Genomic DNA, 24,795 nt, shown 5'->3' with positions numbered 1-24,795 from the left:
GGAGGGAAAATGGAGAGCAAAGTGTGACCGTTGCGACTTCTTTGGAGGCGCAATTTTGTAACGGTTCGTTAATTACGGGATTAATTGTTTAATTTCAAATTTTCTGGTTTTAATGCTCTTGATAATTATAAATGTCCATTGGGCCGGGCCCAAACTAATATTGGCCTTGTTTCCTCTTAAATGCCACGTCGGACCTTCTCCCTGAGACCAAAGGTTCTTGTTTTCCTTCCTTCCCTCGCTTATTAATCTCTCTGTTTCTCCACTCTCTCTCTCTTCTCACTCTTACTCTCGTTTTCTCGGGAAAGTGAAGAAAAATCGATTCTTTTAGCTATCTCCATGCTCATAGTTCTTGAGTGATTGGTGAGAGTCTTTTCGTGAATCATCTCTGGGTTCCAACGAGCTTGGCGTCGATGGAAGATCATCAAGAATTCGAGAAACCCATCTTCGAATTACACAACAGGAAGGTTCGAAGCTCTCGCAAGAGGAAGAATCGCTTAGGAGAATCGATGAATCATCATTACGAAGAGATCTTTTGCTACTACGGATTGAGGGAGAGCCCGAGGAAGAAGAGAACAACCCAGAAACCTCTGCGGATTAAGAAGAAGCGTCTGGTTCGTTGCGGAGAGTGTGGGAAAGGGTTTCGATATGAGAAGTGCCTGAGGAATCATAGCGAAACTATGCATTCGTTAGAAGAGAAGAAGAAGAAGAGCGAATGTATGAGAAGGGATCTGTTGTGTTTCTTCAGGAGTGGTGGTGTGCAGAGGAGAAAGAGGTCGAAAAGAGTTTCCAGGTACAAGAAGAGTCTTCCTCCACTCTCTGTTTCTTCGTCTTCTTCTTCTTCTGCGTTTGGGAGTGGTGGAGAACTGTTGGAAGTCGCTGAGTCTCTGATTATGTTGTCTAAGAGTGGTGATGCTCTGTTTTCGAAGCTAGAGATGAATGAGAGAGAATGTGAAGATGGGTTGTTGGGTAATGAGCAAAAGCTAGTTGGGTCTTTGAGTAATGAGCTTAGACTTGTGGGTATTAGAACTGATTCTAATGGAACATCGAAAGAGCTTTTGGGTTTCTTGGGGGACAAGAAGGTTATGAGAGAAGATGAGGTAGGAGCAGAGAGTTTTGGGGAAGAAGTTAGATTGGAGAGAGTGAGCTTGGACGATACAGAGCAGAAACTTGGGGGTCAAGAAGCTGTGTTTGAAGTTTCAAATTCAGCAAGTAAGGGTTTTCAGATGAACAATGAGCATAGGTGCAGGCTCTGTGAGAGGGTTTTCTCGACGTATCAAGCTCTCGGCGGTCATCAGACGTTTCATAGAATGAAGAACAACTATGAAAAGTCAAAGCATGAGATGCAGAGAAGAGCCAGTAGAAGCTGATGTTGAGAATGACTCGGTGACATTGACAGGTGGAATATTCGAGCTGAGGTAGTGAAGAAGAAGGAAGATAAGCTCCGTTGTCGTTGTCTTGTAAAGTGTAGCATACGTAAAGACTATACTTTTAGGTCTTTAGTTTTTAGAAGTTGTACAGTTTCATTGTAGTCTTGCTATGGTTTAGTGATCAGTAAAAAAAAAAAGAGTCGACACTTTTTGGGGTTCCTTTCTTGTTTCTCAAGAAACTGAAGAAATCATTTTGCATTAAGCTAATCCTAAGATCTATTTGTTTTTTTTTTAAAGGAGTAGGAGTAGCTAAGCTTATTGTCTACTTCACATTAAGAGTTGTCAATTTGTGTTTTAATAATCTGTACTATTCCTAATTCTTTCTTATCAACATTATTATTGTTTGGGCATGAAAGTAGGAAGAAACCTATGATTAGCTTTATACAAAAAAAAAAAAAAAAACTCAAGGTCAAGATACCACCAATCCCAAACTCAATTTTAGCAGCATAGAAAAATCTTAATCAAATCTGGTAACCCATTTATAACTGATATCTTCTAAATACTTTTTTCTTTTCCTTTTTTGTTTTGTTTTGGGATTTTGTGTATTAATTTTGGCCATTAATTTTTAGATCCATCGGCGAAATCACTTGAACAAAAAAAGCCTCAACATTTTGTTCTTCTCTCATTTTTTTTGTCTTCTTCTTATTTGACAAGAAGCAGCTCATTGATTTTGTCTTTGATCGAACTCTGTAATATCTAGCTGTAATATCTAGAGAGAGAGAGAGACGGCGGAAAGATCTCAAATTCAGATCGTCGCTGGTTGTCGGAGATCTAAATGCGGTCTGGGAGAAGACCAAAGGAGCTAATAGGAATCGAGCATCGTCGGATTTGAGAGGAAGATCGAGATAGGAGCAGGGGGAGGTGATGTTGTTTGGATTGGGATTGGGATTGGGATTAGGGTTATATCGGATAGGAATCATCAGGTTAAAGGAGGAGGAGGATGCAACTTCAGATATCGCCAAGCATGAGAAGCATCACGATATCGAGCAGCAATGATTTGATGAAGATCAAAGTCGCACCTCGTCACATCTCTTACCGTACTCTCTTCCACACTATCTTAATCCTCGCCTTCTTGTTGCCTTTCGTCTTCATCGTTACCGCTCTTGTCACCCTTGAAGGTGTCAACAAGTGCTCCTCCATTGGTAACTAACTAAAGCCTCTTCCTTTTTCTCCTTCATTCGTTATAGTGTCTAGGCATTGGTTTGGTCTTGATCTCGACATATTGCTTAGGATTCAGCACCTGAATGTTGTTAGATGAGCTAGTTTTTGCTGTTAAATCAAAAGATTGCCACTTGCATTATGTTGTTTGGATCCAATGGCTATATTGTCAACAAAGTTTTGCACTTTAAGTCTCACAAATGAATCACTTAGCGTCTCAATTGTACTCTCTTAGTATGATGTTTCATGCTCAGTTTTGGTCTTTTGGAGAATTCCTCTGTTGGGCGTTGTGTGGAGTTACAACTACAAACTTTGTCTTGGTATTTTTGGACTGAATCAAATTTTGACAAAACCAATCTTAAAGCTGTTCTCTTTGTGCTTATATAGTTCATTTGCTTAGCTTCCCAACCCAAGATCCCTTCTTATTATGCTTATGTGATGATGAGCTCATGAAAGTTTCTTTGTCTTTTCATTTTTTTTCTGTTGCTTCAGATTGTTTAGGGAGGCGGTTAGGACCACGTTTTCTCAGTAGGATAGATGATTCAGAGGTGAGTGATTTCTTCTTTACAGATTTTATTTAAACAAGTTACAAGATGGATTCCTCTGTAATGTTTACATCTTTTTGTTCTCTTTCTCACTTTTTTGTTGCAGCAGAGACTAGTTAGAGACTTTTACAAAATTCTAAACGAAGTAAGCACTCAAGATATTCCAGATGGCTTAAAGCTCCCAGCTTCTTTTCGCCAGCTTGTTTCCGATATGAAGAACAACCACTACGATGCCAAAACATTCTCCCTCGTCCTTCGAGCTATGGTACATTCTCCACTCTGAAAATTCATAGTTAAACTGTAGATTTGTTGATGTTTAATGTGATTTGATTTGAACAGATAGAGAAGTTTGAAAGGGATATAAGAGAATCCAAGTTTGCGGAACTTATGAACAAACACTTTGCAGCAAGTTCTATTCCAAAAGGAATTCACTGCCTCTCTCTAAGACTAACCGATGAGTATACCTCCAATGCTCATGCTCGGAGACAGCTTCCTTCCCCTGAGCTCCTCCCTCTTCTCTCAGACAACGCTTACCACCATTTTGTTTTAGCTACAGACAACATCTTGGCTGCGTCGGTTGTGGTCTCATCAGCTGTTCAATCATCTTCGAAACCCGAGAAAATTGTCTTCCATGTTATCACAGACAAGAAAACCTATGCGGGGATGCATTCTTGGTTTGCTCTCAACTCCGTTGCTCCTGCGATCGTTGAAGTCAAAAGCGTTCATCAGTTTGACTGGCTAACAAGAGAGAATGTTCCGGTTCTCGAAGCTGTGGAAAGCCATCACGGCATCAGAAACTATTACCATGGGAATCATATCGCTGGTGCAAACCTCAGTGAAACAACTCCAAGAAGATTCGCTTCGAAGTTGCAATCAAGAAGTCCCAAATACATATCTTTGCTCAACCATCTTAGAATATATCTACCAGAGGTAACAAAGATGTCTGTCCTATTAAATCAATCATTCGGATTTGAGAATATGAATGTAATGCTTCTTTGTTTATGGTTTTTTTGAGCAGCTGTTTCCAAACTTGGAAAAGGTGGTGTTCTTAGATGATGATATAGTGATCCAGCGAGATCTATCTCCCCTTTGGGATATTGATCTTCACGGGAAGGTAAATGGAGCAGTGGAGACTTGTAGAGGAGAAGACGAATGGGTTATGTCAAAGCGTTTTAGGACCTACTTCAATTTCTCTCACCCGCTCATTTCACAGCATTTGGATCCGGAAGAATGTGCTTGGGCTTATGGAATGAATATCTTTGATCTACGGACTTGGAGGAAGACAAACATCAGAGAAACTTATCATTCGTGGCTAAAAGCGGTAAAGCGTCAGAGAAATTTGTAATGTTTTTGAGTTTATGATGGCAAATCCTTGAGTTTGATTTGTGGTTTTGAACTGATGTGTGCAGAATCTGAAGTCGAATCTAACAATGTGGAAGCTTGGGACATTGCCTCCAGCTCTGATTGCATTCAAAGGGCATGTTCAGGCAATAGATTCGTCTTGGCATATGCTTGGGTTAGGATATCAGAGCAATACCAACTTAGAAAACGTGAAGAAAGCTGCAGTGATTCACTACAATGGCCAATCAAAGCCGTGGCTAGAGATAGGGTTCGAGCACCTGAGGCCATTCTGGACAAAATATGTGAACTACTCAAATGATTTCATTAAGAGTTGTCATATCTTGGAATAGCAAACAGAAAAGCATTCAGATAATCTTGAAGCGACCTGGAGATTTTTTTCGGATTTTAGCTGGGGTGATGAAACCAGTTACAGAGCTGCAGGAGAAAGATTCATTCTTCTGTAAAGATAGAAGGTACCCTTTTGTTAAAATTCTTTTCGGTTTCGATTAGAGATTCCAAATTGTTGGATCTGTTACAAGAAAAAAAAAAGGTTTATGGGACACACCAGAAGAGGATTTTTGGTTTTGATTGATAGACCAAAAGGAGAGCAACGACAACAAGACTGTTACATTTGTTCCTGATTTTTTTGACAGTTACTATTTGATTTCATTGGTTGTTACTGTTTAGTGAATTTATTAAGAACATTATTGCTTTGTTAAGGTCCCATTTATGACACCAATCATGAGACTTTTCTTGATGCCGAGGTTACCACTTGATGATGTTGATGGGTAAAGTAAAGAACATGATATTAGTTGATAAATATTTTGATGTATATTATGTCATGAAGAAAGGTATTCTTCTTTTTTTTTAGTTTTAACCGCTTGTTTTGTCCAAAAGGCTTTCACATGTAAGAAAAAAAACTATTACAGAACAAGTAAAGCATGTAAGAAATTCTTGGAACACATAAAAAGTGGGGGTAATAAAAGTAGTTTATGGACTGATGGGAAAATTCAAAGGCGCATAGAAGGGAAGAATGTGAGAGAAAAGTGGAAGCTTTGACCGCCATTGATTCTCTACACTCACGTCATCTCCTCATCTCATTTCCCAACTCTCTCTCTCTCTCTCTCTGATGCGTGTTCTTGTCTTTCCTTTAGATTCATTGGCTCAGATCAGTCACAGAGCCAAGTAAGAGTTCACCTTCTTTTTCTTCATTTCAAATCTGGATTCGTTGATTTAGCAGATCCTCTTTCTCTTTTGAGGATCTCATACTTATTTCTTGATTAAATGTTTCTGATTTCTTGATCTTTTAACATTCGTGTTATTACGATGATATATATATATTCATGTGTGTTATTCTGTTTAAAATCCTCTGTTTATTGCTCTGTTGCATGCGATCCATTTATGAATTAGATTCTGTCAAAATGATTATCTACTTAACCCCTTTTTATTCTTCAGGTTTCTTGTTCATCTTTGCTAACAATTTATTAAATAAAAAAAAAACAACAAATCCGTTATTTCTACACATAGCAGGTAGAAGAATAACGAGCAAAGAAGGTCCAGTGGGGATTTTCTGACATTGACAAAGTGCCAAGTCTACACTCTTTTAACTTTTTTTTGCAAATAGATATGGCAGAAGTTGATAATCAACTAGAGATCAAGTTTAGGCTAACTGATGGTTCTGATATCGGCCCTAAAGCTTTTCCTGATGCTACAACTGTTTCCGCCTTGAAGGAAACTGTTATTTCTCAATGGCCTAGAGGTCAGTTTTTATATGCTTGCTTACCTGAGAATGATATTGTAAAAAGGCTTGAATCTTTCTTGGAACAATGGTTTATGGCTTTGGTTGATGATTACTGATGAGAATCATCATGTCACCCTTTAGGATATCTTTTTGCTAAAGAAATTCAACTAGAGTTGGTATAAAAGATTTTATCATTTCTATGTTGTCACTAACTAACCGAGAATAATGATGGTTTTGGTTACATATGTTTGAAGACTCGCTGAGTATCCATAATACTAATTAATATGAACCTGTGTGTTCAACAATATTAGTTACTGAGTGGTCATCCTATTTGTATTTTGTTCTGTATGTGCTTTGATTCGAGCTAGAAAAGGAAAACGGGCCGAAGACAGTGAAAGAGGTGAAGTTGATAAGCGCAGGGAAAGTTTTGGACAACAACAAGACGGTTAAAGACTACCGAAACCCTGTCTCTAATCTCGTAGGTGCTGTCACCACAATGCACGTTATCATCCAACCTCTGCTTACTGAAAAAGGTAAATTAAAAACAAGACAGCCTCTACTTTAAGCTTCAAAATATGTTCTCGGCTTGACATACTGTTTCTTTTATTGTGTTTGGAACAGAAAAGAAGCCTAAAGGAGATGATCCTAAGATGAACAAATGTGTCTGCACGGTCATGTAAGAGAAACGCAAGTAATCTCGAGAGAGACAGATTACAGGTCTGGTTCCCTCACGTGGTTTGGTATAGATTGTTTGCTGATACATAATCATAAGTGTTGAACCTCTTTTCTTCTTCTTTTTTTATAAATCAAATCTTTTTTGCTAGCTTGTTGCAAGAATCACAGATAGAGTGAATCATAGATGTAGTAGTGGATTCAGAACTTGTTGAAACACACAAAGAGACTCTGCTTTACCTCTGTTTTCAGAACCTTTTTGTCTCATCTAAGAATTCCAGAATAGAGTTTCTCTCTCTATGCACATGATCCCACTTAGGGGTGGGTATTCATTCGGTTCGGGTATTTCGGTATAGAGGTATAAAATCCGTTCGGATATTTCTGTACTTCGTGTCGGGTTCGGGTATTTTTAGTTCGGGTTCGGTTATTTCAGATCGGGTTCGGATATTTAGATTTTGAAAAATTAAAATTTTTCATTTCTAAAATTTCTTGTATTTAAAAATATAATTTTTACATAACTAATTTTTTATTTTTAATAGATTGAATGGTTAATAGATTTGGACATAACATTTTGAAATTAAAAAAGACATTAATTTGATTATTGTTTTTAAATTTCGGATGTAACTTTTTGTTAATCTTGAAATAAAAAATTTAACATGCATTTTAATTGAGTAGCAAATCATTTTCTCTGTAATTCTATGTATCATATGAATTTAAAGTATGTGTAGTATCAATATAAATATTTTATATAAAATGAGAGATGTAAACTAGAAATATATAGTTAATTATACATATGTTTGGTTATCTTCGGATATCCATTCGGGTTCGGATATTATCCGTTTGGATTCGGATATCTAATATTTCCTAATTTAATACCCGTTCGGATATTTTGCTACTTCGGTTCAGATTTCGGTTCGAGTTTTTCGGATCGGGTTCGGGTGCGGCTTCAGATATCGGGTAAAGTGCCCACCCCTAATCCCACTAGAGATAAATTAGTATAAATGATTAAATTCTCAATAACATATGAAGAAAGATGATGAAAAAACACAATGTATTATTCCATCAAATATTCAAAACTGGAAAGCAAAAAAATCAAATAACCTAAGCTTGAAAACACCAAAAGGAACAGAGGAGAGGCTATATCCAGCAGTTGTGCAGCTAGGCTAGCTGGGGAGGAACCAGCTAGATTGAGTTTCTCTTAATCATAATGGTATTAGTAATCTTTTGGGCTTTACCCAGTTGATGAAGAAATGGTGTTGTTAAGACATTGTGAGGCGAGAACATTTTAAGAATTTCTAATACTTTTAACATTTGTGGCCTAGGAGATTGTTTATGCTTTGCTTTCTTGGTGGGAAATCAATTAATTGTTGAGGAGTGTTGTTATTACCTTTGTATGACAAATCTTCTAAACCTTTATTGGGCCTATATTTTGGGCTTTGATTTGTATGTTATATAGGTCCTTCAAATTGGAACCATTATGATGACAACATGTCAACAACAACATCCATATTGATATAAAATCAATATTCATTTCTAAAATCAATAAATGCATACAGATGAATTTGGACCATGGTACCGACAATATATGGATTTGAAGTTGGACTTAAATCATGACAAACTTTATCCAGAAAAAAACTTATTGAGTTGTGCGACTAAAATTTATACTTGTGGAAAACAAAATCTTACTAATTGCTTGAACCATACATTTTTGTTTTGGTTAGAAGTTTCTATAAAATTATGTGAAAAGGAAATGTTATGACATTTGACCTTTGTTATTAAATTTTACTCCTTCTATTTCATAATAAATGTCATTCTAACAATTTATTTTTGTTACACAAAAAATGTCACTTTGTAATTCTAATGCAAATTATACTTATATTCAGATTTTAATCAAAAAAAATACTTAGTTGAAAATTAATTGCAAACTGCATTGATTTTATAAATAATTTTATTTATCTCAAATACTATTGGTCAGAAAGATGTAATTAATAACAACTTACCTATATTCCAGCAACGTTCTTAATCTGTGTGAAAAATGTCATTATGACACTTATTCAGAAACGGAAAGAGTACATTATATTACTAACAATCGCCTTGTATTTTTTTTTTTTTTTTGCTAAGAATGTTAATATATCATAAAGATAGAGATTGTTTCTTACAAAAGATACTAATCTATACAACACAACGCCCTGGCAAAAAAGAAAGTAAAAACAGGGTAGTTGGTAGGGTAACATCATATTGGAGTCCAAAGGAGTCCCATAAAAGAACAGAGGCGGAAAGCCATAGGATTACAGCAGCCAAGACGACATGAGGTTTATGAATTTCTTCCGCTTCCTCAGAACATTGATGGCGTTGATGACCTGTCTGTTGATATCCTTAAACACAACCAGAGGAGGAGTGATAGCTTGATTATGGAGCATGTTGTTTCTCTGTCGCCAAACAGAGTAAACCAGCGATTGGGTCACCATCATTTTAAGCACAGTAGGAACTGAAGGAGCCGGTGCACGAGCCCATTGCATAAGGTCCGACCAAGAGGTAAACCGTGGCACTCGACAGCGAATCCTTAGCTGGATCTCAGACCAGACAGTCATCGCATAGGAGCAAGTTAACATAAGATGGTCTCTTGATTCAGGGGCATTAGAGCAGATACAACAGCTCAAGGGCACCTGCATACCCCAGGTGGAGAGCCTGTCACGTGTTGGTAGCCTGTTAAGGTTCGTTACCCACATGTGAAAAGCGTGCTTTGGGATGGCTCCACTGTACCATATCTGTTTTGCGCTTTGCTGGATAGTACCCCTTGGTCTTAACACTTCCCAAGTTTTAGAGGAGGAGTAAGAGATGCTGGTGTGACCATTAGTTTGCCATCTGTAGATGTCAGGACCTTTGTCCAGCGAAGGAAGAGAGGTTGCTGAGAGGAAAGCATGGAGCGAAACCTCTTCTTCAGACCTTGGGTTAGGCAGTCTCCAGGCTGTGGGAGAGCAAGCGGCTGCGACTGGTGCATCTATCCTGATCCTCAGCCTACGGGTGCCATCACGCCCAAATACATCAATTAGGGGGCCCATTGAGGTCCAATTGTCGAACCAAAAACTAGTGGTAAGGCCATTGTTAACTTCGCTGAACAGAAAACCAACTGCAAGGTCCCGGAGTCTGAGCAAACCTCTCCAGTTCCAAGACTGACTTTGGGCTTCCTGCTGAGTCCAGAAGTGGTAAGGGGAGCTGTAATTGTGTGCTTTGTGCCACGCTACCCAAAGGGAATCACTACCAGAGAAAAGAAGCCAGATCAGGCGCAGGAGGAGGGTGATGTTCCAACGCTTGAAGCTTCTGAGGCCAAGCCCCCCTTCTTCCTTAGGCAGACAAACCGTTTTCCATGAGACTTTGGCGTGAGCTCGCCTATCAGTTGAGCCAGACCATAGAAATCTCGAGCATAGTGATTCAATTCTGTTTATGCAACCTTGAGGCAGAGAGAAGGTTGAGATCCAGAAATTAACCATTCCGGTGATTACCGTTTTTAGTAACAGAGAACGACCCGCAAACGAAAGTGACTTCGTGGCCCAAGCATTGAACTTTCCATTAAGCTTATCCAAGAGCGGTGAGTACTCGGAGATTTTCAGCTTGCGGTGCATAAGCGGGAGGCCCAAGTAGCGTATAGGCAGTGAGCCGACAGAGAAGCCGTAAGCTTCCACCGCCGTGGCCTCTTGAAGGCTCAGACCCGCATGAAAGAGCTCGGTTTTGTCTCTGTTCATATGCAAGCCGGACCATCCAGCAAAATCGTCAAGGGTCTCTGTAATACCATGGAGAGACGAACCGCTACCATCAAAGAATATCATCACGTCATCTGCAAACATAAGATGAGTGATATCCAGTTCTTCGGTATGAGGATGGTAGCGGATATATCCAGAGCTGAATCTAGAACGGAGCAGGCCAGAGAAAGCTTCCATTGCTAGGACAAAGAGATATGGCGAGAGGGGATCCCCTTGCCGCAGACCTTGAGTACTAGAGAAGAAGCCTCCTGTGTGTCCGTTCACTGTCACAGAGAAGGAGGCCGAGGTAATGCATGTGGAGATCCAATCAACGAACACGTCAGGCAGATTTATGGCTTTTAGGGCCGCAATCACAAAGTCCCATCTGATGGAATCGAATGCCTTGCGCAAGTCTACCTTTAGCATGCCGCTTGGCTCCACGTTGTTAAAAAGGTGTTTTCACCTCTTTGCCGGGAACCCAAGCATTGTAAATAGTCCCTCCCACCGTGAGTTGAACCCAAGTGGCGGAAGTTACAGCCGCAACCCCTTTACCACTAGGCCAACTCAACGTTGGTAAAGTAGTATTATTTATCACCTACAAGACAAACATCGACTATTTGGAAATTAATCGCCTTGTATTATCAGTCTCATATTCCACAATCAGATACATATATACAAGCCAGTCAGAAACCCTAGATCGTTTTGTTTACTTCCTGAACGACACATCTATTTTTTTTTACATCTACTGTTTTGATGAATTCCTTTTATGTTTACACAAAAGAATATGTGGATAAGAACATATACAACCGAATTATTTGAAAACCATATTAATTTCCAAATAGTCGATGTTTGTCTTGTAGGTGATAAATAATACTACTAGTAAGTTGCAAGTTGGTTGCATCGCCACTTGACATCAATGATAAAATGATGTCTGGGAACACGTTTTATCTTCGATACTTGTGCATTCTATACTACTCCACTTGCTCTCTTTATGGGAAATTTTAAATACTTGGTCGATAATTGGTACCACATCGGTTTAGTGTTGGTCTATATCATATTATTAGTTAGTCTAACCAATACATCATTTTAATCGATTAACTTTCGTTCGTTTTGAAAAAAAATAATAGTTATATTCATGTTTAGTTATATAATTGTTAGTGCAATTAAAATATTACATCGAAGCTCAAACCTTGTTTAGGGTTTAATCTAATCATCTACCTCTGAAACAGTGGAGACCATGATTAGTCTCCTAAAGTTTCAAAAGCCCTAGATCTTTTTATTAAATCAAAGTTTCCTCAATACCCAAGAAGCAATTAAAAACAACTAACAAGAGTACAAGACTATTTAGTTTATCGAGTATAACTAAAGCTGGCAATTTAATTCATATCACTTCATCACATCGAAAGTGACGTGATTGTAAACTAGTTTAACCACGAGATTTGAAGATTTTTAATCTTAGTTCAAACCCTTTAAAATTCTCTATCATTTTAAAATGATTGGTCGTGTGGTTTTCGGATTTTCGACTATTGAAAGGGCCTAAAATTAGTATTAAATAATAGCTTGACCCTTATCATAAAGTCAACCACACACACGTCATGACAAAACAAACAGCTCTTCAAGGGTGATTTTTGGTCATAAAAGAGTTTTGTTCAACATGTTTATTCTTACACAGTATGCATCAAGTTTTACTTTATAATAAAATAAATCTGATAATTTAAAACATTTATTTTAATCTTTATAATTTTTTCATTAGATGACGTATTCTATGGTGGCTGCAATTCCTTTTCACCTTTCTCAAGTTTTACCCAATCTCTTTAGTCATTTGAATACATTAATACAATTAACCGAGTGTAGCCTAGTTTTAATATCTTGGGATTTGGTGTGTATTCACGTCAGTTATGAGTTTGATTCTTTTCAAACTAAATTATTATTGTTTGACCAGTCTGATCTTGAGTTTCGGCTCAATTGATTTACATGGTAGATCGTAACACACAATCGGTACATCCCTCGTAATAGTTAGAAGGTATTCAAATTCGGATCAAATATTCTCGTATGTTTCCGAGCTAATTCATTTTGTAACATTAAATGAGTTCCTTTTAGGTAGTCAATATGGTTTATCAAAAAATAAAATACGGTTTACAATCTGTCAAACCTTTGTTAATGTTTTTTTTAATACCGTAATACGGTACGGTACGTGGACTTGATTGCTTTTTTTTTCCTCCACAATTACACATATTAAATGACACTCAAAATTATATGAGGATATCATTAAGAAAATGGAAGCGATAATTTTTGTAATTAATGAGATATCAATAGGCTGTCTACTAGGTGTCAAATAACAATTAGTTAATATCTAACTGCAAAAACAAATGCCAATTCGATAGTTTACGTTGATTCCTTTAATTTCTCTTAACACTCTCAAGAACATGCAGCGCAGACACTGAAAATACATTAGGAAACTCACATCGTTGCACGAATATTCCCAAAATTACGTTTTTATTCATTATGCCATTTAATATCAACGAGATTAGAACCACTAGTTTAAATTTTTGAGTTTTGACAGATTTCAGCTTCAAATTTTTCTATTTGGTACTTATAATGATTCGAGCGGTATAAAGTATAGTATCACTTAGAGCTTGATTGGTTTTCCCGCTACCACCCGCAAACGCAGCTTTTGCGATTGGTAGCGGTTGACAGCGTTTCGAAACAATCATACAAACCGCTACAAATCGCTTCAAACCGCTCCGAACCTCTTAAAATCAAAAGCTGGTTCCAGCTAGCGTTTGCGGTTGCGGGCGGTTGCGGGAGGATAATTTTTTTTCTTTTTAAAAAAAAAACCATATAAATACAAAAATAAAAATAAAAATAAAATTTTTAAAATGGAATTATAAAAATACTAAAATATATCTATTATATTTTAATTAATATTATAAAATTTTAAAATAAAAATATTTTCTATAATTTAAAAAATTTAAAACTATAACTTTGAAAATATAATTTACATATTTATTATAATATTATGATTTTTGATATTTTTATAATTATATAAAATGTAAATATTGTTAATTTATTATTTAACCGCTGTTGTATTTGGTAGTTAACCAGTCATAAGTATCCCGCAAACGCACCAATTTCTAACCGCAGAACCAGTCGTACAAATCTCTTAAAACCGCTAGAAACCGCAACCACCCACATCCGCAAACGCCCGCAGCCGCAACCGCAACCGATGCGTTTGAACCAGTCAGACCCTTAATGGTCCAAAGTCGTGGGTTTGATATATAATTAGCCAATAATCAACTTAATGATTTCGCAATCAAATGGATCCCCCTTTAGATTTTTTCCATTCAAATCTTACACAAATCTCTCATACAAATCAAGTATTATATAGCAAAACTAAATCCAAGTGTATACGTGTAAAAACTCTATACTGTACCATATCTTCTTTTTAATAAAAATGCTCTATTTAAAAAAAAACATTATATTTTAACTTTAAAAAACATAGTTAACATATATTTTTTTTGGTAAAACATAGTTAACATATATGCCAATATATAGATTCACAACTCGAGTTTGACATGTTTACAACACGTGAACAGATATGAACAAAATTCCACTTGATATGTTAAAGGTCTTGCATAATTTCTGTAAAGCATGATTTTCACAACAAAAAAAAATTACAATGAAAAGACATAAGGAAGCATGAATTTTAATTTTTGGTCAAAAAGTATAAATTTAATTTTGTAACTCATTATCTATGATAATTATCTAATACAAAAAGTCAAAGTTCTTTTATTTTTTCGCATTTTATTCTTGTACATTGAAGATTATGTTCTACATGATATAAATAACATAAGCAAGTTGGTCCTTTTGTGTTTGGCGTATAAAGGAATAAGGTGAATTCTTATTGGCTATTCCCATTATTCGCATTTAATTCCCACCTGTAAATTCATTAACCTTTACGTAGCAAACAAAACAATATCAACCCTCTCCGTTAGTAACGCTAAATATAGTCTATGCAAAGCCAGAGTCTTCATGGCATGATGACTGGACTGGTCTTGTTTTGTATTAATATCTATACGTTCATTTAATCATTTTTTGGTTTTTGTTTTGTGCACTACGTTCATTTAATCTAAAAAGTGTGTGTTTGTCGCCATTTGGTGGATGCCTTGCACTCTTGCAGTGCCGGTCTTGTGAGGCAAACTTCGAAAAAAAAAACATCTATGATCAACACTGACGGACATAATTTTCAACTTTATATATATTCAAATGATACTAATTAAAGTTATGAGTTTATAATTATTGTGGTTTCAGGGACAAGAGATTAATATGGATAATACAAGACTCACAAGTTCAATTCGGGTTTTAAAAGAAATTCTAGACATATTTACCAAGTGAAACAATCTCATATGTTTACTCATGTAAGTTTTGATTATCTTTTACTCAATGTTTCAAATAATGATAATTCCAAAACAGCAAACAAGAAAAGGTCTAGTAAACATTGTATTGACCCATAAAAAATTACCTTAGGTTATGCATAAGTACAATTGTACAAATAGCAGCACGTTGTCACAAAGAAAAATGGAGACCAAATGGTGCAATATAAGATGACTTTTACAAGTTAAACACCATCAATCTGGTTATCTAATCAAACTTTTCAAATAAAATAAAAGATGCAAGTTGAATTATTTATCCATAGTACTAATAAAAAAGATTAAATGTAAAATTCAGAACAGAGAGATTGGACCACAATAAATTAGTAATAATGATATGTTATTAATTATTATAGATTAAAGAAATTCCATTTTTAGCCCGCGGACTTTTGAATACCAATGTCAAGGCTGCACGAAACCAAACTGGAAAATCAGACATTGAAACAGAAGACTCTTGTCTCTTTGTTTTTCTTCTATATATACACACGGTAATATCAAAGTCTAAAGAGATTTAATTACAAAGATTGAGATTTACTTCAGAAATGGCGGTGGAGGACGATGTATCTTCGATGAGAACGACGACGTTAGTAGCTCCAACAAGACCCACGATCACAGTTCCTCAGAGACCACCGGCGATTGAAACGGCTGCGTATCTATTTGGCGGTGGAGATGGGCTTAGTCTGAGCCCAGGGCCACTTTCTTTTGTCTCGTCTTTGTTCGTTGATAGCTTCCCTGACGTTCTGACGCCGGATAATCAAAGGACAACATCGTTTTCTCAGCTTCTCGCCGGAGCTATCTCGGTGTCTCCAGGCGGAGGCGGAGGACGTTCGATGGCAGGGATGTTCGCCGGAGGAAGTACGATGTTTACAATTCCTTCTGGCCTTAGCCCTTCTAGTCTTCTTACCTCTCCCATGTTCTTTCCTCCTCAGGTAATTAATTCAACTTTTCTCTTCGGCCTAGGTATTATTTAATAACCTTAATCACCTTTTGATTAAATGGTAAAACTAAATCCTGTTTTATTCTGCCAGTTGTTACCGATATAACCAAATTACTAAATATATAAGTTTATGATTCACGTTTATATAAGTTCTTAATGTAAGATTGTAAGTATCCTGGTTTATCGTAAAACTGATACATTCAAGTCTAAAAGGTTGAGAATCTTCTTGGGTATGTTAGTAGTATATATATATATATATTTTTCATATAATTTTATTTCTCCGTAATGGTATAAATTAAATCCATAGTATGATACCCCTATGCAGCAGTCACCAGGTCAGACCAGCCTTGTCCAACCGCAACGACCAGACTCATTTCCTAACCAGATGCCACCATCAACATCCACGGCCGTGCATGGTCGTCAATATTTTGAAGTTTCGCAAGCTGATCATAGGGCTAGAAACCATTATAATAATCCGGGGAATAACAACAATAATAACCGGTCGTATAACGTGGTGAACGTTGATAAACCGGCGGATGACGGTTATAACTGGAGGAAGTACGGCCAAAAGCCGATCAAAGGGTGTGAATATCCGAGGAGTTATTACAAATGCACACATGTTAATTGTCCGGTTAAGAAGAAGGTTGAACGGTCATCAGATGGGCAGATCACTCAGATAATTTACAAAGGTCAGCATGACCATGAGAAGCCTCAAAACCGTCGTGGTGGTGCTGGTGGTGGCAGAAATTCTGGTGAGATTGGTGATATTCATTACATTGGTGGTTCAGGACAGATGATGGAATCTAGTGATGATAGTGGTTATGGTAAGGATCATGATAATGATACTGATGATGACGATCTTCCGGCTTCGAAGATAAGGTATAGTAGAAAGAGCATACATATATAAAAATAAGATGATATACATGTTGCACATACATGAATATATTTCTATAGTAATTGCCAAAGCTAGCCGTATATCAGCTTGCAGCCTACAAATTGTTTGTATAAGTCTACATTTCAATCCATGATACATATCGATGACTGATTTTTTGTTGTACATATTTAAATTTAACATAATATATGGTCAATTCGTAGTCGTCCTAATAAAATTATTAGTTGGCGTTTCAGTTTGATATCCATTCGATTGATTGAGAAATTTTGGGATTGTAGAAAAACTGACGGTGGTGTGTCCACAACTCACCGGTCGGTGACCGAGCCGAAGATCGTCGTTCAGACAAGAAGTGAAGTCGACCTTCTCGACGATGGTTATAGGTGGCGCAAGTATGGACAAAAAGTTGTCAAAGGAAATCCACATCCAAGGTAATATTTAGGGTTAATGAGTTCATATATTACATAAACTGAGACCCTATATAAATAATTAAATATTTTGATTATGGTATATATTAATTACTTTATTTTCTTTTTATTTGTTTACAGTATCCTTTTTTTTACCAAAATTTACAATATCCTTTTATTTTGGTAATATTAGGAGCTATTATAAATGTACAACGGCGAATTGTACGGTCCGTAAACATGTAGAGAGAGCTTCAACGGATGTGAAGGCTGTCATTACAACTTACGAAGGTAAACATAACCACGACGTCCCTGCTCCTAGAAACGGCACTGCTGCATCATCCTCAGCCACGGCGGGAACGTCCGACCATCACCGTATGACATCAATGTCGGGGCATATGCAACAACATATGAGTTTCGCTAACACCAATAATACAGGCCAATCTCCGGTTCTTTTGAGATTGAAAGAAGAAAACAAATAACTACTAATTGACTTTTAAACAGAGGATTTCGAGATTGATTTAGCCGCTCGGTACTACTTATTGACTTGTAACATGTGTGATGTGACTTGAGTGCATGCTTGAGTAAAGAAATGAAAATCAAAACCTCTAATAAGTTTTTGTTTCTTTTTCTCTTGAATTGTGAGTTTTTCTTTGTATTTAATCATTGATTGAGGATATGAAACATATATGTAAATTACAAAAATAAAATGATTAAAGAAAACAATATTTATTTTTAACGCCTCTTTCTCTTCCAAAGATTAAGGAGGATTGTCTAATTCTCCGTGATTCTCTCTTGATTCGGTTTCTCTCTATTTTACATCTAAAACTATATTCCTTTAAACTTTTTGTTTTTTTTTTCTCATTTTTTTTAAAAAAAATTCTTAATGGGCTAATGCGGGGATTGTCCTCCCTGCGTTGGACCCGTTTACCCGACCCGGGTCGATACTCACGCCGTCCAGAAACTCTCTGACAACTAACTTCATTATATGGGTTGCTTCAACTCCAAGCATTCTTCTCCTGCGGGTCCTCCACGCCGTCTCCGCCGCCGTTTAGATGCAGCCGTCCACCGAAGTCATCCCGAAAACAACCACAACCGTCATGTTCTTCCCACTCCGCCCTCTAATCGCCATGTCGTCAACTCATCTCCTAAAAAACATCGCAAACATGACAACGATGCTCCAAGATCGAAGACGACCGGAGTTAGTTTGAGATCAGGATTGTCGCATGGCAATGTAGAGGCTGAGCAGGTTGCGGCTGGTTGGCCCTCTTGGCTCAGCTCTGCCGCACCGGAGGCCGTTCATGGGTGGATCCCATTACGCGCCGAGGACTTTGAAAAAAGAGAGAAGGTAAAAGTAATCCTAAACCCCTAAACATTCCTTGCAACACAAGAAACAACCCCAACAAATAATTTCTACCATTTTTTTTCTTCCAAAAATATTAGATTGGGCAAGGGACGTATAGCAACGTGTTCAGGGCCTGTGAGGTATCAACGGGACGAGTTATGGCTCTAAAGAAAATAAGGGTTCAGAATTTTGAAACAGAAAACATCAGATTCATAGCGAGAGAAATCATGATTTTGAGAAGATTAGATCATCCAAACATCATGAAACTCGAAGGGATCATCGCGTCACGAAATTCAAACAGCATGTACTTTGTGTTCGATTACATGGAGCACGATCTTGAAGGCTTATGTACATCTCCTGACATCAAATTCACCGAGGCACAGGTAAGAAAAAAAACATAACGTCCGGTGCAAGTAACTCTGTTTTGTTTTTCCTGATAATCCTAATTTTCTTTTTTTCAGATAAAATGCTACATGCAGCAGCTTATACGGGGAGTAGAACATTGTCATTTACGAGGGATCATGCACAGAGACATTAAAGCCGCAAACATTCTGGTGAATAACAAAGGAGTTTTAAAGCTAGCTGATTTCGGACTAGCTAATATTGTAACACCAAGAAACAAGAATCAGTTAACAAGTCGGGTTGTGACGCTATGGTACCGTGCACCAGAACTCCTAATGGGTTCCACGAGTTATAGCTTATCAGTCGATCTTTGGAGCGTTGGATGTGTTTTCGCTGAGATTCTTACCGGAAGACCACTTCTTAAAGGAAGAACAGAGGTGAGAAATGGACCAAAGCGATATAATGATATTACTTGTTCCATTTTTATAAGTTCTTTTGTGTGTGTGTGTGTTTATTCTCTGTAGATTGAACAACTTCATAAAATTTACAAACTATGTGGATCACCAAATGAAGAGCTTTGGGAAAAGAACAAGCTCCATCCTCAAACTAAGATGTTTAAAACACAACATCAATATGAAGGTTGTCTGAGAGAAAGATTTGAGGAGTTTCCGAAAACAGCAATTGATCTTCTCGAGAATCTATTATCTATAGATCCAGAAAAACGAGGAACTGCCTCTTCTGCTCTTATGTCAGAGGTGAAAAAAAAACCCTAAACATTAATCAAATTATATATAAATATATACTTTGAACTGACGTTATCTGATCTTCTCCATGGGGGTTTGCTGTTATTTCAGTACTTTAACACAAAGCCTTACGCCTGTGATCCATCGACGTTACCTAAGTACCCTCCTAATAAAGAAATGGATGCTAAGTACCGTGAAGAACTTCAACGAAGGTTTCAATCATTATCGATTTTCACAAATTATGTATATATATTTTTGTCTATTTAAGTTACGTGAGTTGAACATTAAAATATTTGTTTTGTAGGAGAAGAGTTACTATAAAGAAAAGAGATAACTTGGCATCCAAGAAAACGGGAAAATCACGTAGAACAATCAGAGAGCCTACAAACCTTACCAAGTTACCAACCCAACAGGTATATATATCAACAATTTGTACATTGGTTATTTGTTTGTAATTTGGTTCACTGTTTCAACAGGAATCGAAGAAGGAAGCGACAGAGATCATTGTCCAGACACCTTCAGAGACATCTCAAGCGACCACTCGAAGCGAGTTTCCTTACACCGGTTTATCTCAAACCACGGCTCCAGCAAGCGGGTTTGCATGGGCAGGGACGAAGAAGAGGAAAGAAAACGACGCAGCTTCAACGCTAACTTATAACCAGCCTGCAGGATCTGCTAGCCACGTCAGTGGAATGAGCATGGCATTTGCTAAGAACACTTTTGGGCTAACAATAAATGAAGACAAACCGTTTCTTAGGCCGCACGTTTCTCAAGACTCCTCTGGCGTGCATCACAAGAAACAGGAAGAAGATATGGCGAGTCAAATGAATGCTGGGGCGAATGCGAAGATTTTTCAAACTAATGGGATGAATGAGATATTACGGAGGACTGAGAGTGATGCCAGAATCGGTGTTCAAAGACCGCCAAGAATAGAAAGAGGTTAAAAATGGGAGAAAAGGAGTTACCATTACTTTTAGCCAATGTCATACATCTTCACTTGGCATCATTTGTAGTCCATAAAATTAAAAATGTGTCACAAACAAACCAGGACGGTATGAAAACGTTCAAGTTCTAATGTGAATTTTAATATGTTGAAATTAAGGTCACAAGTTTAGGGTTGGTAGCTTGGTAGGGACTTTAAAAAGTTAGCTGATTTGCATGTATATGCTTATTAATTATTATGCACATAAATAAATATTAAAACATCTACCATGTTTGACGAGGAAACAATGGTTCAACATCTAAGAATGAAGATGCAACATTGTCAGTAACAGCTACGTTAACATTGTTCCACGATTCAATGCCTATGTTCACTTCCATGATTTCATCCTCTTCATCGCTTTCAATAACATGGACTTGTGGTTGAGGATGTCCATGCAATGACCGAAGCTTCTCCAATTCCATCGACACTTCTCTCATGCTTGGTCGTTTTTTCCCTTTGAGGTTCAAACATTTCCTTGCAAGTTTTGCCGCCACCCTAACTTGTTCCAACTTGCACTCCTCTTTGATTCGAGCATCGATGATTTCTTCGAGTCTATCCTCTTTCATTGCGAGGATGAAATAAGTTGCCAATGTCCTATTTTCTTCGGACCGGATATAAGAAATTGCCTTTGCTCCAGTGATGAGCTCCACTAGCACAACTCCAAAACTATACACATCACTCTTGTCCGTGAACTGGCTAGATTGAAAGTACTCTGGATCCACATATCCTACCGTACCTGAAACCACTGTTGTTAGGTGTGTATGATCCACCGTTACTGACCTTGAAGTGCCAAAATCAGACACCTTGGCTCGACATTTCTCATCCAACATTATGTTTGTAGATTTAATGTCTCTGTGATAAATAGGGAATGATGCAGCCGAATGCAAATACGCAAGAGCTCCAGCGACATCTGTAGCAATGCGTAAACGCACTTCCCAAGTAGTCATTGTGTCGTCGTCAAGCTCATCATGAAGATGTTCAAAAAGATTACCATTAGGAATAAACTCGTAAACCAAAACCGGTACTTGTGTTTCAAGACAACAACCGAAGAGTTTGACAATGTTCCTATGGTTGATTTGTGAGAGAATGACAACTTCATTGATGAACTCTTCAAGTTTGTCTTCGTCGACAACTTTTGATTTCTTGACTGCCACGATTCTACCGTCTACCAACATTCCCTTGTACACAGTATCTTGACCACCTTGTCCAAGTACCCTGTTTATGCTAAAATGTTTGCCCAGTTATGGTCTCTGCAGCATCCTTGAACTTTCTTCTCTGTCTCTATCAAATGGACTATAATGCCGACATAGTTACACACAGATCTAATCTTGTGTGGCCAGCCAATTATGGTTTTACTTACATACCAGTCTACCGGTCTTGATCATCTTTTTGTCTGGTGAGATTATATAATTATATTAAGATTTTCGTTGAGAATGTAATGTTTGTTTACAAAAAAGATGTTTTAGAAGTAGTAAAACTTAAAAGCTACAAATTATGTACAAAGCTGAGTATTACACTATTAATGACGGAAGTGCGGAATATTCTTAAAAGTGATCCGGTTTTCGATTATTCAGAGGACTCGGAGCTGAGTAAGAAAAGCAGCACATAGTTCCAAGAACAAAAACTGAGCTCCATGTACCCTCTGAAGATCCAGCAGATACTTGCCGTCCTGAGTTTTATACAACTGTTTCATCATCAACAACAAACATATCACCAAAAGCCCCAGAGATTCTCATATATTTGATATTTGGATTGAACAAGATTAATTATATTTATATTCCAACACTTCCAAGTGGCCACTGACACTAAAACACATCAGAAACAGCGTGACATGCAAGCAAACCCCATTGCATTCATATTTTTACCTGAGTTTCAAACTTGACAACATTAGGAGGCTTAACAGCTGCGCCCATGCTGGAGTCATCTCCAAAGTGGCTGTTATCGCGCATCGAGTTACTGAGCATTCCATCAGCGTTGTTAGGAACCCATCTGCACTTGATGTTGTAGGGCCCTATCTTCTTCCAACACACATTCAACTCTTGCAGGGCTTTCTGGACCTCTGTCATTATTTCACGCGGATGAGCCCTAGACTGTTTGTATCAAGTGGTTGAATTATCAATCAAACTAAACAGATTAAAAAAAACTTTCAAATGCTTGAATTCAGAAAGAAAATATATCAAGACCTGAAGTCCAAGAGCCCAATTTCTCTCAACAGGGTACTGAGATCTCAAGCCAGCTCCTTGGAGTTCCATTAGTCCTGGAAGCCTAACGTGTGAAGCTACGCTTTCTGCTGGATGCATACGCGAAGTACCATCCTGATTAATTTTAACATTCAAGGACTACTTCAAAAACCTTTTGCTAAAGTCAAAAAAGGACAATGAAGACGCACCATAGTCTCTTGAAACCCGGCCCTGAGATAACCACCAGAGCCACGGAACCGGTTGTCCAGGATCAGATAGTATGTCACAGTGCCCTGTTAGACATCAGTCGAACAACAATTCAAAAAAGAGAAATAACAAATGGACAGGAGGCTGAGAGAAACACATACATCATTCTGAATCCGGTTGCGGAGAGATTCAATGAGGTGGTTTCTGTCAAATCCCACATTGATAACTTCTTGCAGAATCTCCTCATTAATCTATAAAGCAATGCTTTTACGCTATTTTGAAATAGAGACAATCTCTAATGAAAATAATAGTATACGTTAGGTTCACCTTCTTGGCCTGCTGCGCCGTATCTGGAGGAGGAACAGCTAAATACCTTGGAAGATGAGGTTGGAACCAATGGTGTTGCCGAATCTCAGCGATGGTTGCTCTTTTCATGGGGTCGACCACGAGCATCTTGGGGATCAAATCTCTTGCACCAGCTGATAGATGGCTAGGTAGTGTATATATCCCTCCCTGGAGAACGGAAAAGAGAAAAATGTAACTTCAAGAACCCAAGTTTATGTATTACTTCAAAGATGATGGACTAAAAAAATATATGGAAAAGGAACAAAAAGAACCAAGTAACAGAACGTGTTTTTGCAGTACCTTTATCTTCTTATAAAGGTGGGGAAGGTTCTCATCATCGAACGGAAGAGTCCCACAAAGAAGAGCATAGAGTATCACACCACAGCTCCATACGTCTACTTCAGGGCCAGCATATAATTTACCCGAAATGACCTGAAACAGTTTACTGATCTCAATATATAGTGCTTCTCTCAGATACATGAAGGTTAAATAAATTACCTCTGGAGCAGCGTAGTTTGGACTTCCACAGCTTGTCTTCAAAAAATGGCCATCTCGCATAACGTTGCTCAGGCCAAAATCAGCAATCTTTACATTGCATTTGGATTCTAAAAGCAAGTTTTCAGGCTTAAGGTCTCTGTGAACTACCATATTCCGATGGCAATACTCCACTCCCGATATTATCTACATCAAAGTCTCAAGTCATGGCTCAATTTTTTTTATAACTCAAATACAATGATGATGGCTTGGATAGTTACATGTTGATCAAAAGAAAAACAACACCTGCTGAAAAAACTTTCTGGCCTCGTCCTCCTGTAGTCTACCCTTCTGTACGATATAGTCAAATAGCTCACCAGAGTTCACATACTCCATGACAAGATAAATATCTGTGGTAGTCTCTATGACCTCATAGAGACGGATGATGTGAGGATGCATAAAGAGACTCATGATTTTGATCTCTCTCCTCACTGGCATCAAAGAGAAAACATGAACCAACACTATGTGAATTTCCACAGAATCTCAAAGTCATATACAGAAACAAAATCAACTAAATTAGCATGTGGTTACAACAAAAATGTACCTTTTTCCTCCATCTCCATGTTCTTGATTTTGCGACGACTGATGATCTTGATGGCAACATTATGTCCTGTCAAAGTATGCTCAGCTTTCTTTACCTTACCAAAGGAGCCGATACCGAGAACTCTCCCGAGCTTGTAATTTCGTAGAATCGATTCCACACCACCTGATCCATCCATTTTCTACAAAAAGGATGCAACTACACACACAAAAAGGAAAGGCCAAATCTCAAGAGAACTATATTAATCAAAGCAAAGAGGAGAACAAAGCACAAATCCGATTCATCCATTTTC

The 24,795-nt window shown here is 37.7% G+C and overlaps 7 protein-coding genes across 17 annotated transcripts; 5 read left to right on the top strand and 2 right to left on the bottom strand.

Annotated features, from left to right (window-relative positions):
- The first annotated feature begins 356 nt into the window (after positions 1-356).
- Positions 357-1,829, top strand: LOC103858938. The gene has a single exon (XM_009136394.3). The coding sequence runs from the start codon at positions 411-413 to the stop codon at positions 1,365-1,367; it is 957 nt and encodes a 318-aa protein (XP_009134642.1). The 5' UTR covers positions 357-410; the 3' UTR covers positions 1,368-1,829.
- A 191-nt stretch (positions 1,830-2,020) lies between these two features.
- Positions 2,021-5,229, top strand: LOC103858937 (probable galacturonosyltransferase 13). 2 transcript variants are annotated; one of them, XM_009136393.3, is made up of 6 exons: positions 2,021-2,569; positions 3,078-3,133; positions 3,240-3,395; positions 3,470-4,060; positions 4,149-4,451; positions 4,540-5,229. In XM_009136393.3, exons 1-6 carry the CDS (start codon positions 2,368-2,370, stop codon positions 4,819-4,821), a joined length of 1,590 nt encoding a protein of 529 aa, XP_009134641.1. In that variant the 5' UTR covers positions 2,021-2,367; the 3' UTR covers positions 4,822-5,229. The 2 variants fall into 2 exon arrangements, with proteins under 2 accessions (XP_009134641.1, XP_009134640.1); XM_009136392.3 differs by having other exon boundaries at positions 2,022-2,569; positions 3,237-3,395.
- A 223-nt stretch (positions 5,230-5,452) lies between these two features.
- On the top strand, positions 5,453-7,182 carry LOC103858935 (membrane-anchored ubiquitin-fold protein 1). 3 transcript variants are annotated; one of them, XM_009136390.2, is made up of 4 exons: positions 5,453-5,656; positions 6,002-6,230; positions 6,581-6,745; positions 6,834-7,182. In XM_009136390.2, the coding sequence occupies exons 2-4, from the start codon at positions 6,098-6,100 to the stop codon at positions 6,890-6,892; spliced, it is 357 nt and encodes a 118-aa protein (XP_009134638.1). In that variant the 5' UTR covers positions 5,453-5,656; positions 6,002-6,097; the 3' UTR covers positions 6,893-7,182. The 3 variants fall into 3 exon arrangements, with proteins under 3 accessions (XP_009134638.1, XP_009134639.1, XP_009134637.1); XM_009136391.2 differs by having other exon boundaries at positions 5,475-5,656; positions 6,096-6,230; XM_009136389.2 differs by having other exon boundaries at positions 5,485-5,656; positions 5,999-6,230.
- Positions 7,183-13,891: 6,709 nt separating this feature from the next.
- Positions 13,892-17,989, top strand: LOC108868793 (probable WRKY transcription factor 58). 2 transcript variants are annotated; one of them, XM_018657794.2, is made up of 4 exons: positions 13,892-15,983; positions 16,320-16,870; positions 17,162-17,311; positions 17,481-17,989. In XM_018657794.2, exons 1-4 carry the CDS (start codon positions 15,597-15,599, stop codon positions 17,764-17,766), a joined length of 1,374 nt encoding a protein of 457 aa, XP_018513310.2. In that variant the 5' UTR covers positions 13,892-15,596; the 3' UTR covers positions 17,767-17,989. The 2 variants fall into 2 exon arrangements, with proteins under 2 accessions (XP_018513310.2, XP_018513309.2); XM_018657793.2 differs by having other exon boundaries at positions 15,597-15,983; positions 16,317-16,870.
- Positions 17,990-18,023: 34 nt separating this feature from the next.
- Positions 18,024-20,820, top strand: LOC103858934 (probable serine/threonine-protein kinase At1g54610). The gene is made up of 7 exons (XM_018657786.2): positions 18,024-18,632; positions 18,728-19,012; positions 19,091-19,408; positions 19,496-19,726; positions 19,826-19,926; positions 20,019-20,127; positions 20,191-20,820. Exons 1-7 carry the CDS (start codon positions 18,273-18,275, stop codon positions 20,656-20,658), a joined length of 1,872 nt encoding a protein of 623 aa, XP_018513302.1. The 5' UTR covers positions 18,024-18,272; the 3' UTR covers positions 20,659-20,820.
- Positions 20,821-20,879: 59 nt separating this feature from the next.
- Positions 20,880-21,934, bottom strand: LOC103858932 (wall-associated receptor kinase-like 10; the record flags this gene model as incomplete). Its single annotated transcript, XM_009136388.2, has 1 exon — positions 20,880-21,934. A coding segment is annotated over one exon (1,014 nt), but the record flags the coding sequence as incomplete, so codon positions are not given.
- A 159-nt stretch (positions 21,935-22,093) lies between these two features.
- Positions 22,094-24,747, bottom strand: LOC103858930 (SNF1-related protein kinase catalytic subunit alpha KIN10). 7 transcript variants are annotated; one of them, XR_004456297.1, is made up of 10 exons: positions 24,507-24,747; positions 24,209-24,393; positions 23,927-24,109; positions 23,729-23,860; positions 23,411-23,596; positions 23,245-23,334; positions 23,086-23,169; positions 22,880-23,035; positions 22,562-22,755; positions 22,094-22,380 (listed from the first exon to the last, which is right to left on the bottom strand). XR_004456297.1 is itself a non-coding variant. In XM_009136381.3 (10 exons), exons 1-10 carry the CDS (start codon positions 24,679-24,681, stop codon positions 22,267-22,269), a joined length of 1,530 nt encoding a protein of 509 aa, XP_009134629.1. In that variant the 5' UTR covers positions 24,682-24,747; the 3' UTR covers positions 22,097-22,266. The 7 variants fall into 7 exon arrangements, 2 of the variants coding, with proteins under 2 accessions (XP_009134629.1, XP_009134630.1); XR_004456298.1 differs by having other exon boundaries at positions 22,880-23,011; XM_009136381.3 differs by having other exon boundaries at positions 22,097-22,380; positions 22,562-22,786.
- Positions 24,748-24,795: the final 48 nt, after the last annotated feature.

This window comes from Brassica rapa, chromosome A03, assembly GCF_000309985.2.
Source record: "Brassica rapa cultivar Chiifu-401-42 chromosome A03, CAAS_Brap_v3.01, whole genome shotgun sequence".
Taxonomy (NCBI): Eukaryota; Viridiplantae; Streptophyta; class Magnoliopsida; order Brassicales; family Brassicaceae; genus Brassica; species Brassica rapa.
The sequence above is the reverse complement of the archived record's forward strand: the minus strand, read 5'-3'. Positions and strand labels throughout refer to the sequence as shown.

Coding starts and splice junctions, on each gene's coding strand:
- LOC103858938 (XM_009136394.3), top strand. CDS start 411: ATGGAAGATCATCAAGAATTCGAGAAACCCATCTTCGAATTACACAAC.
- LOC103858937 (XM_009136392.3), top strand. CDS start 2,368: ATGCAACTTCAGATATCGCCAAGCATGAGAAGCATCACGATATCGAGC. Junction 3,134..3,236: donor GTAGGATAGATGATTCAGAG/GTGAGTGATTTC, acceptor TTTTTGTTGCAG/CAGAGACTAGTTAGAGACTT. Junction 4,061..4,148: donor TTAGAATATATCTACCAGAG/GTAACAAAGATG, acceptor TTTTTTGAGCAG/CTGTTTCCAAACTTGGAAAA.
- LOC103858935 (XM_009136390.2), top strand. CDS start 6,098: ATGGCAGAAGTTGATAATCAACTAGAGATCAAGTTTAGGCTAACTGAT. Junction 6,231..6,580: donor TATTTCTCAATGGCCTAGAG/GTCAGTTTTTAT, acceptor GATTCGAGCTAG/AAAAGGAAAACGGGCCGAAG. Junction 6,746..6,833: donor ACCTCTGCTTACTGAAAAAG/GTAAATTAAAAA, acceptor TGTTTGGAACAG/AAAAGAAGCCTAAAGGAGAT.
- LOC108868793 (XM_018657793.2), top strand. CDS start 15,597: ATGGCGGTGGAGGACGATGTATCTTCGATGAGAACGACGACGTTAGTA. Junction 16,871..17,161: donor CTTCCGGCTTCGAAGATAAG/GTATAGTAGAAA, acceptor TTGGGATTGTAG/AAAAACTGACGGTGGTGTGT. Junction 17,312..17,480: donor AAAGGAAATCCACATCCAAG/GTAATATTTAGG, acceptor TGGTAATATTAG/GAGCTATTATAAATGTACAA.
- LOC103858934 (XM_018657786.2), top strand. CDS start 18,273: ATGGGTTGCTTCAACTCCAAGCATTCTTCTCCTGCGGGTCCTCCACGC. Junction 19,013..19,090: donor TCAAATTCACCGAGGCACAG/GTAAGAAAAAAA, acceptor TCTTTTTTTCAG/ATAAAATGCTACATGCAGCA. Junction 20,128..20,190: donor CCAAGTTACCAACCCAACAG/GTATATATATCA, acceptor CTGTTTCAACAG/GAATCGAAGAAGGAAGCGAC.
- LOC103858930 (XM_009136381.3), bottom strand. CDS start 24,681: ATGGATGGATCAGGTGGTGTGGAATCGATTCTACGAAATTACAAGCTC. Junction 23,335..23,410: donor CGGCGCAGCAGGCCAAGAAG/GTGAACCTAACG, acceptor ATTGCTTTATAG/ATTAATGAGGAGATTCTGCA. Junction 22,787..22,879: donor ATTGGGCTCTTGGACTTCAG/GTCTTGATATAT, acceptor TGATACAAACAG/TCTAGGGCTCATCCGCGTGA.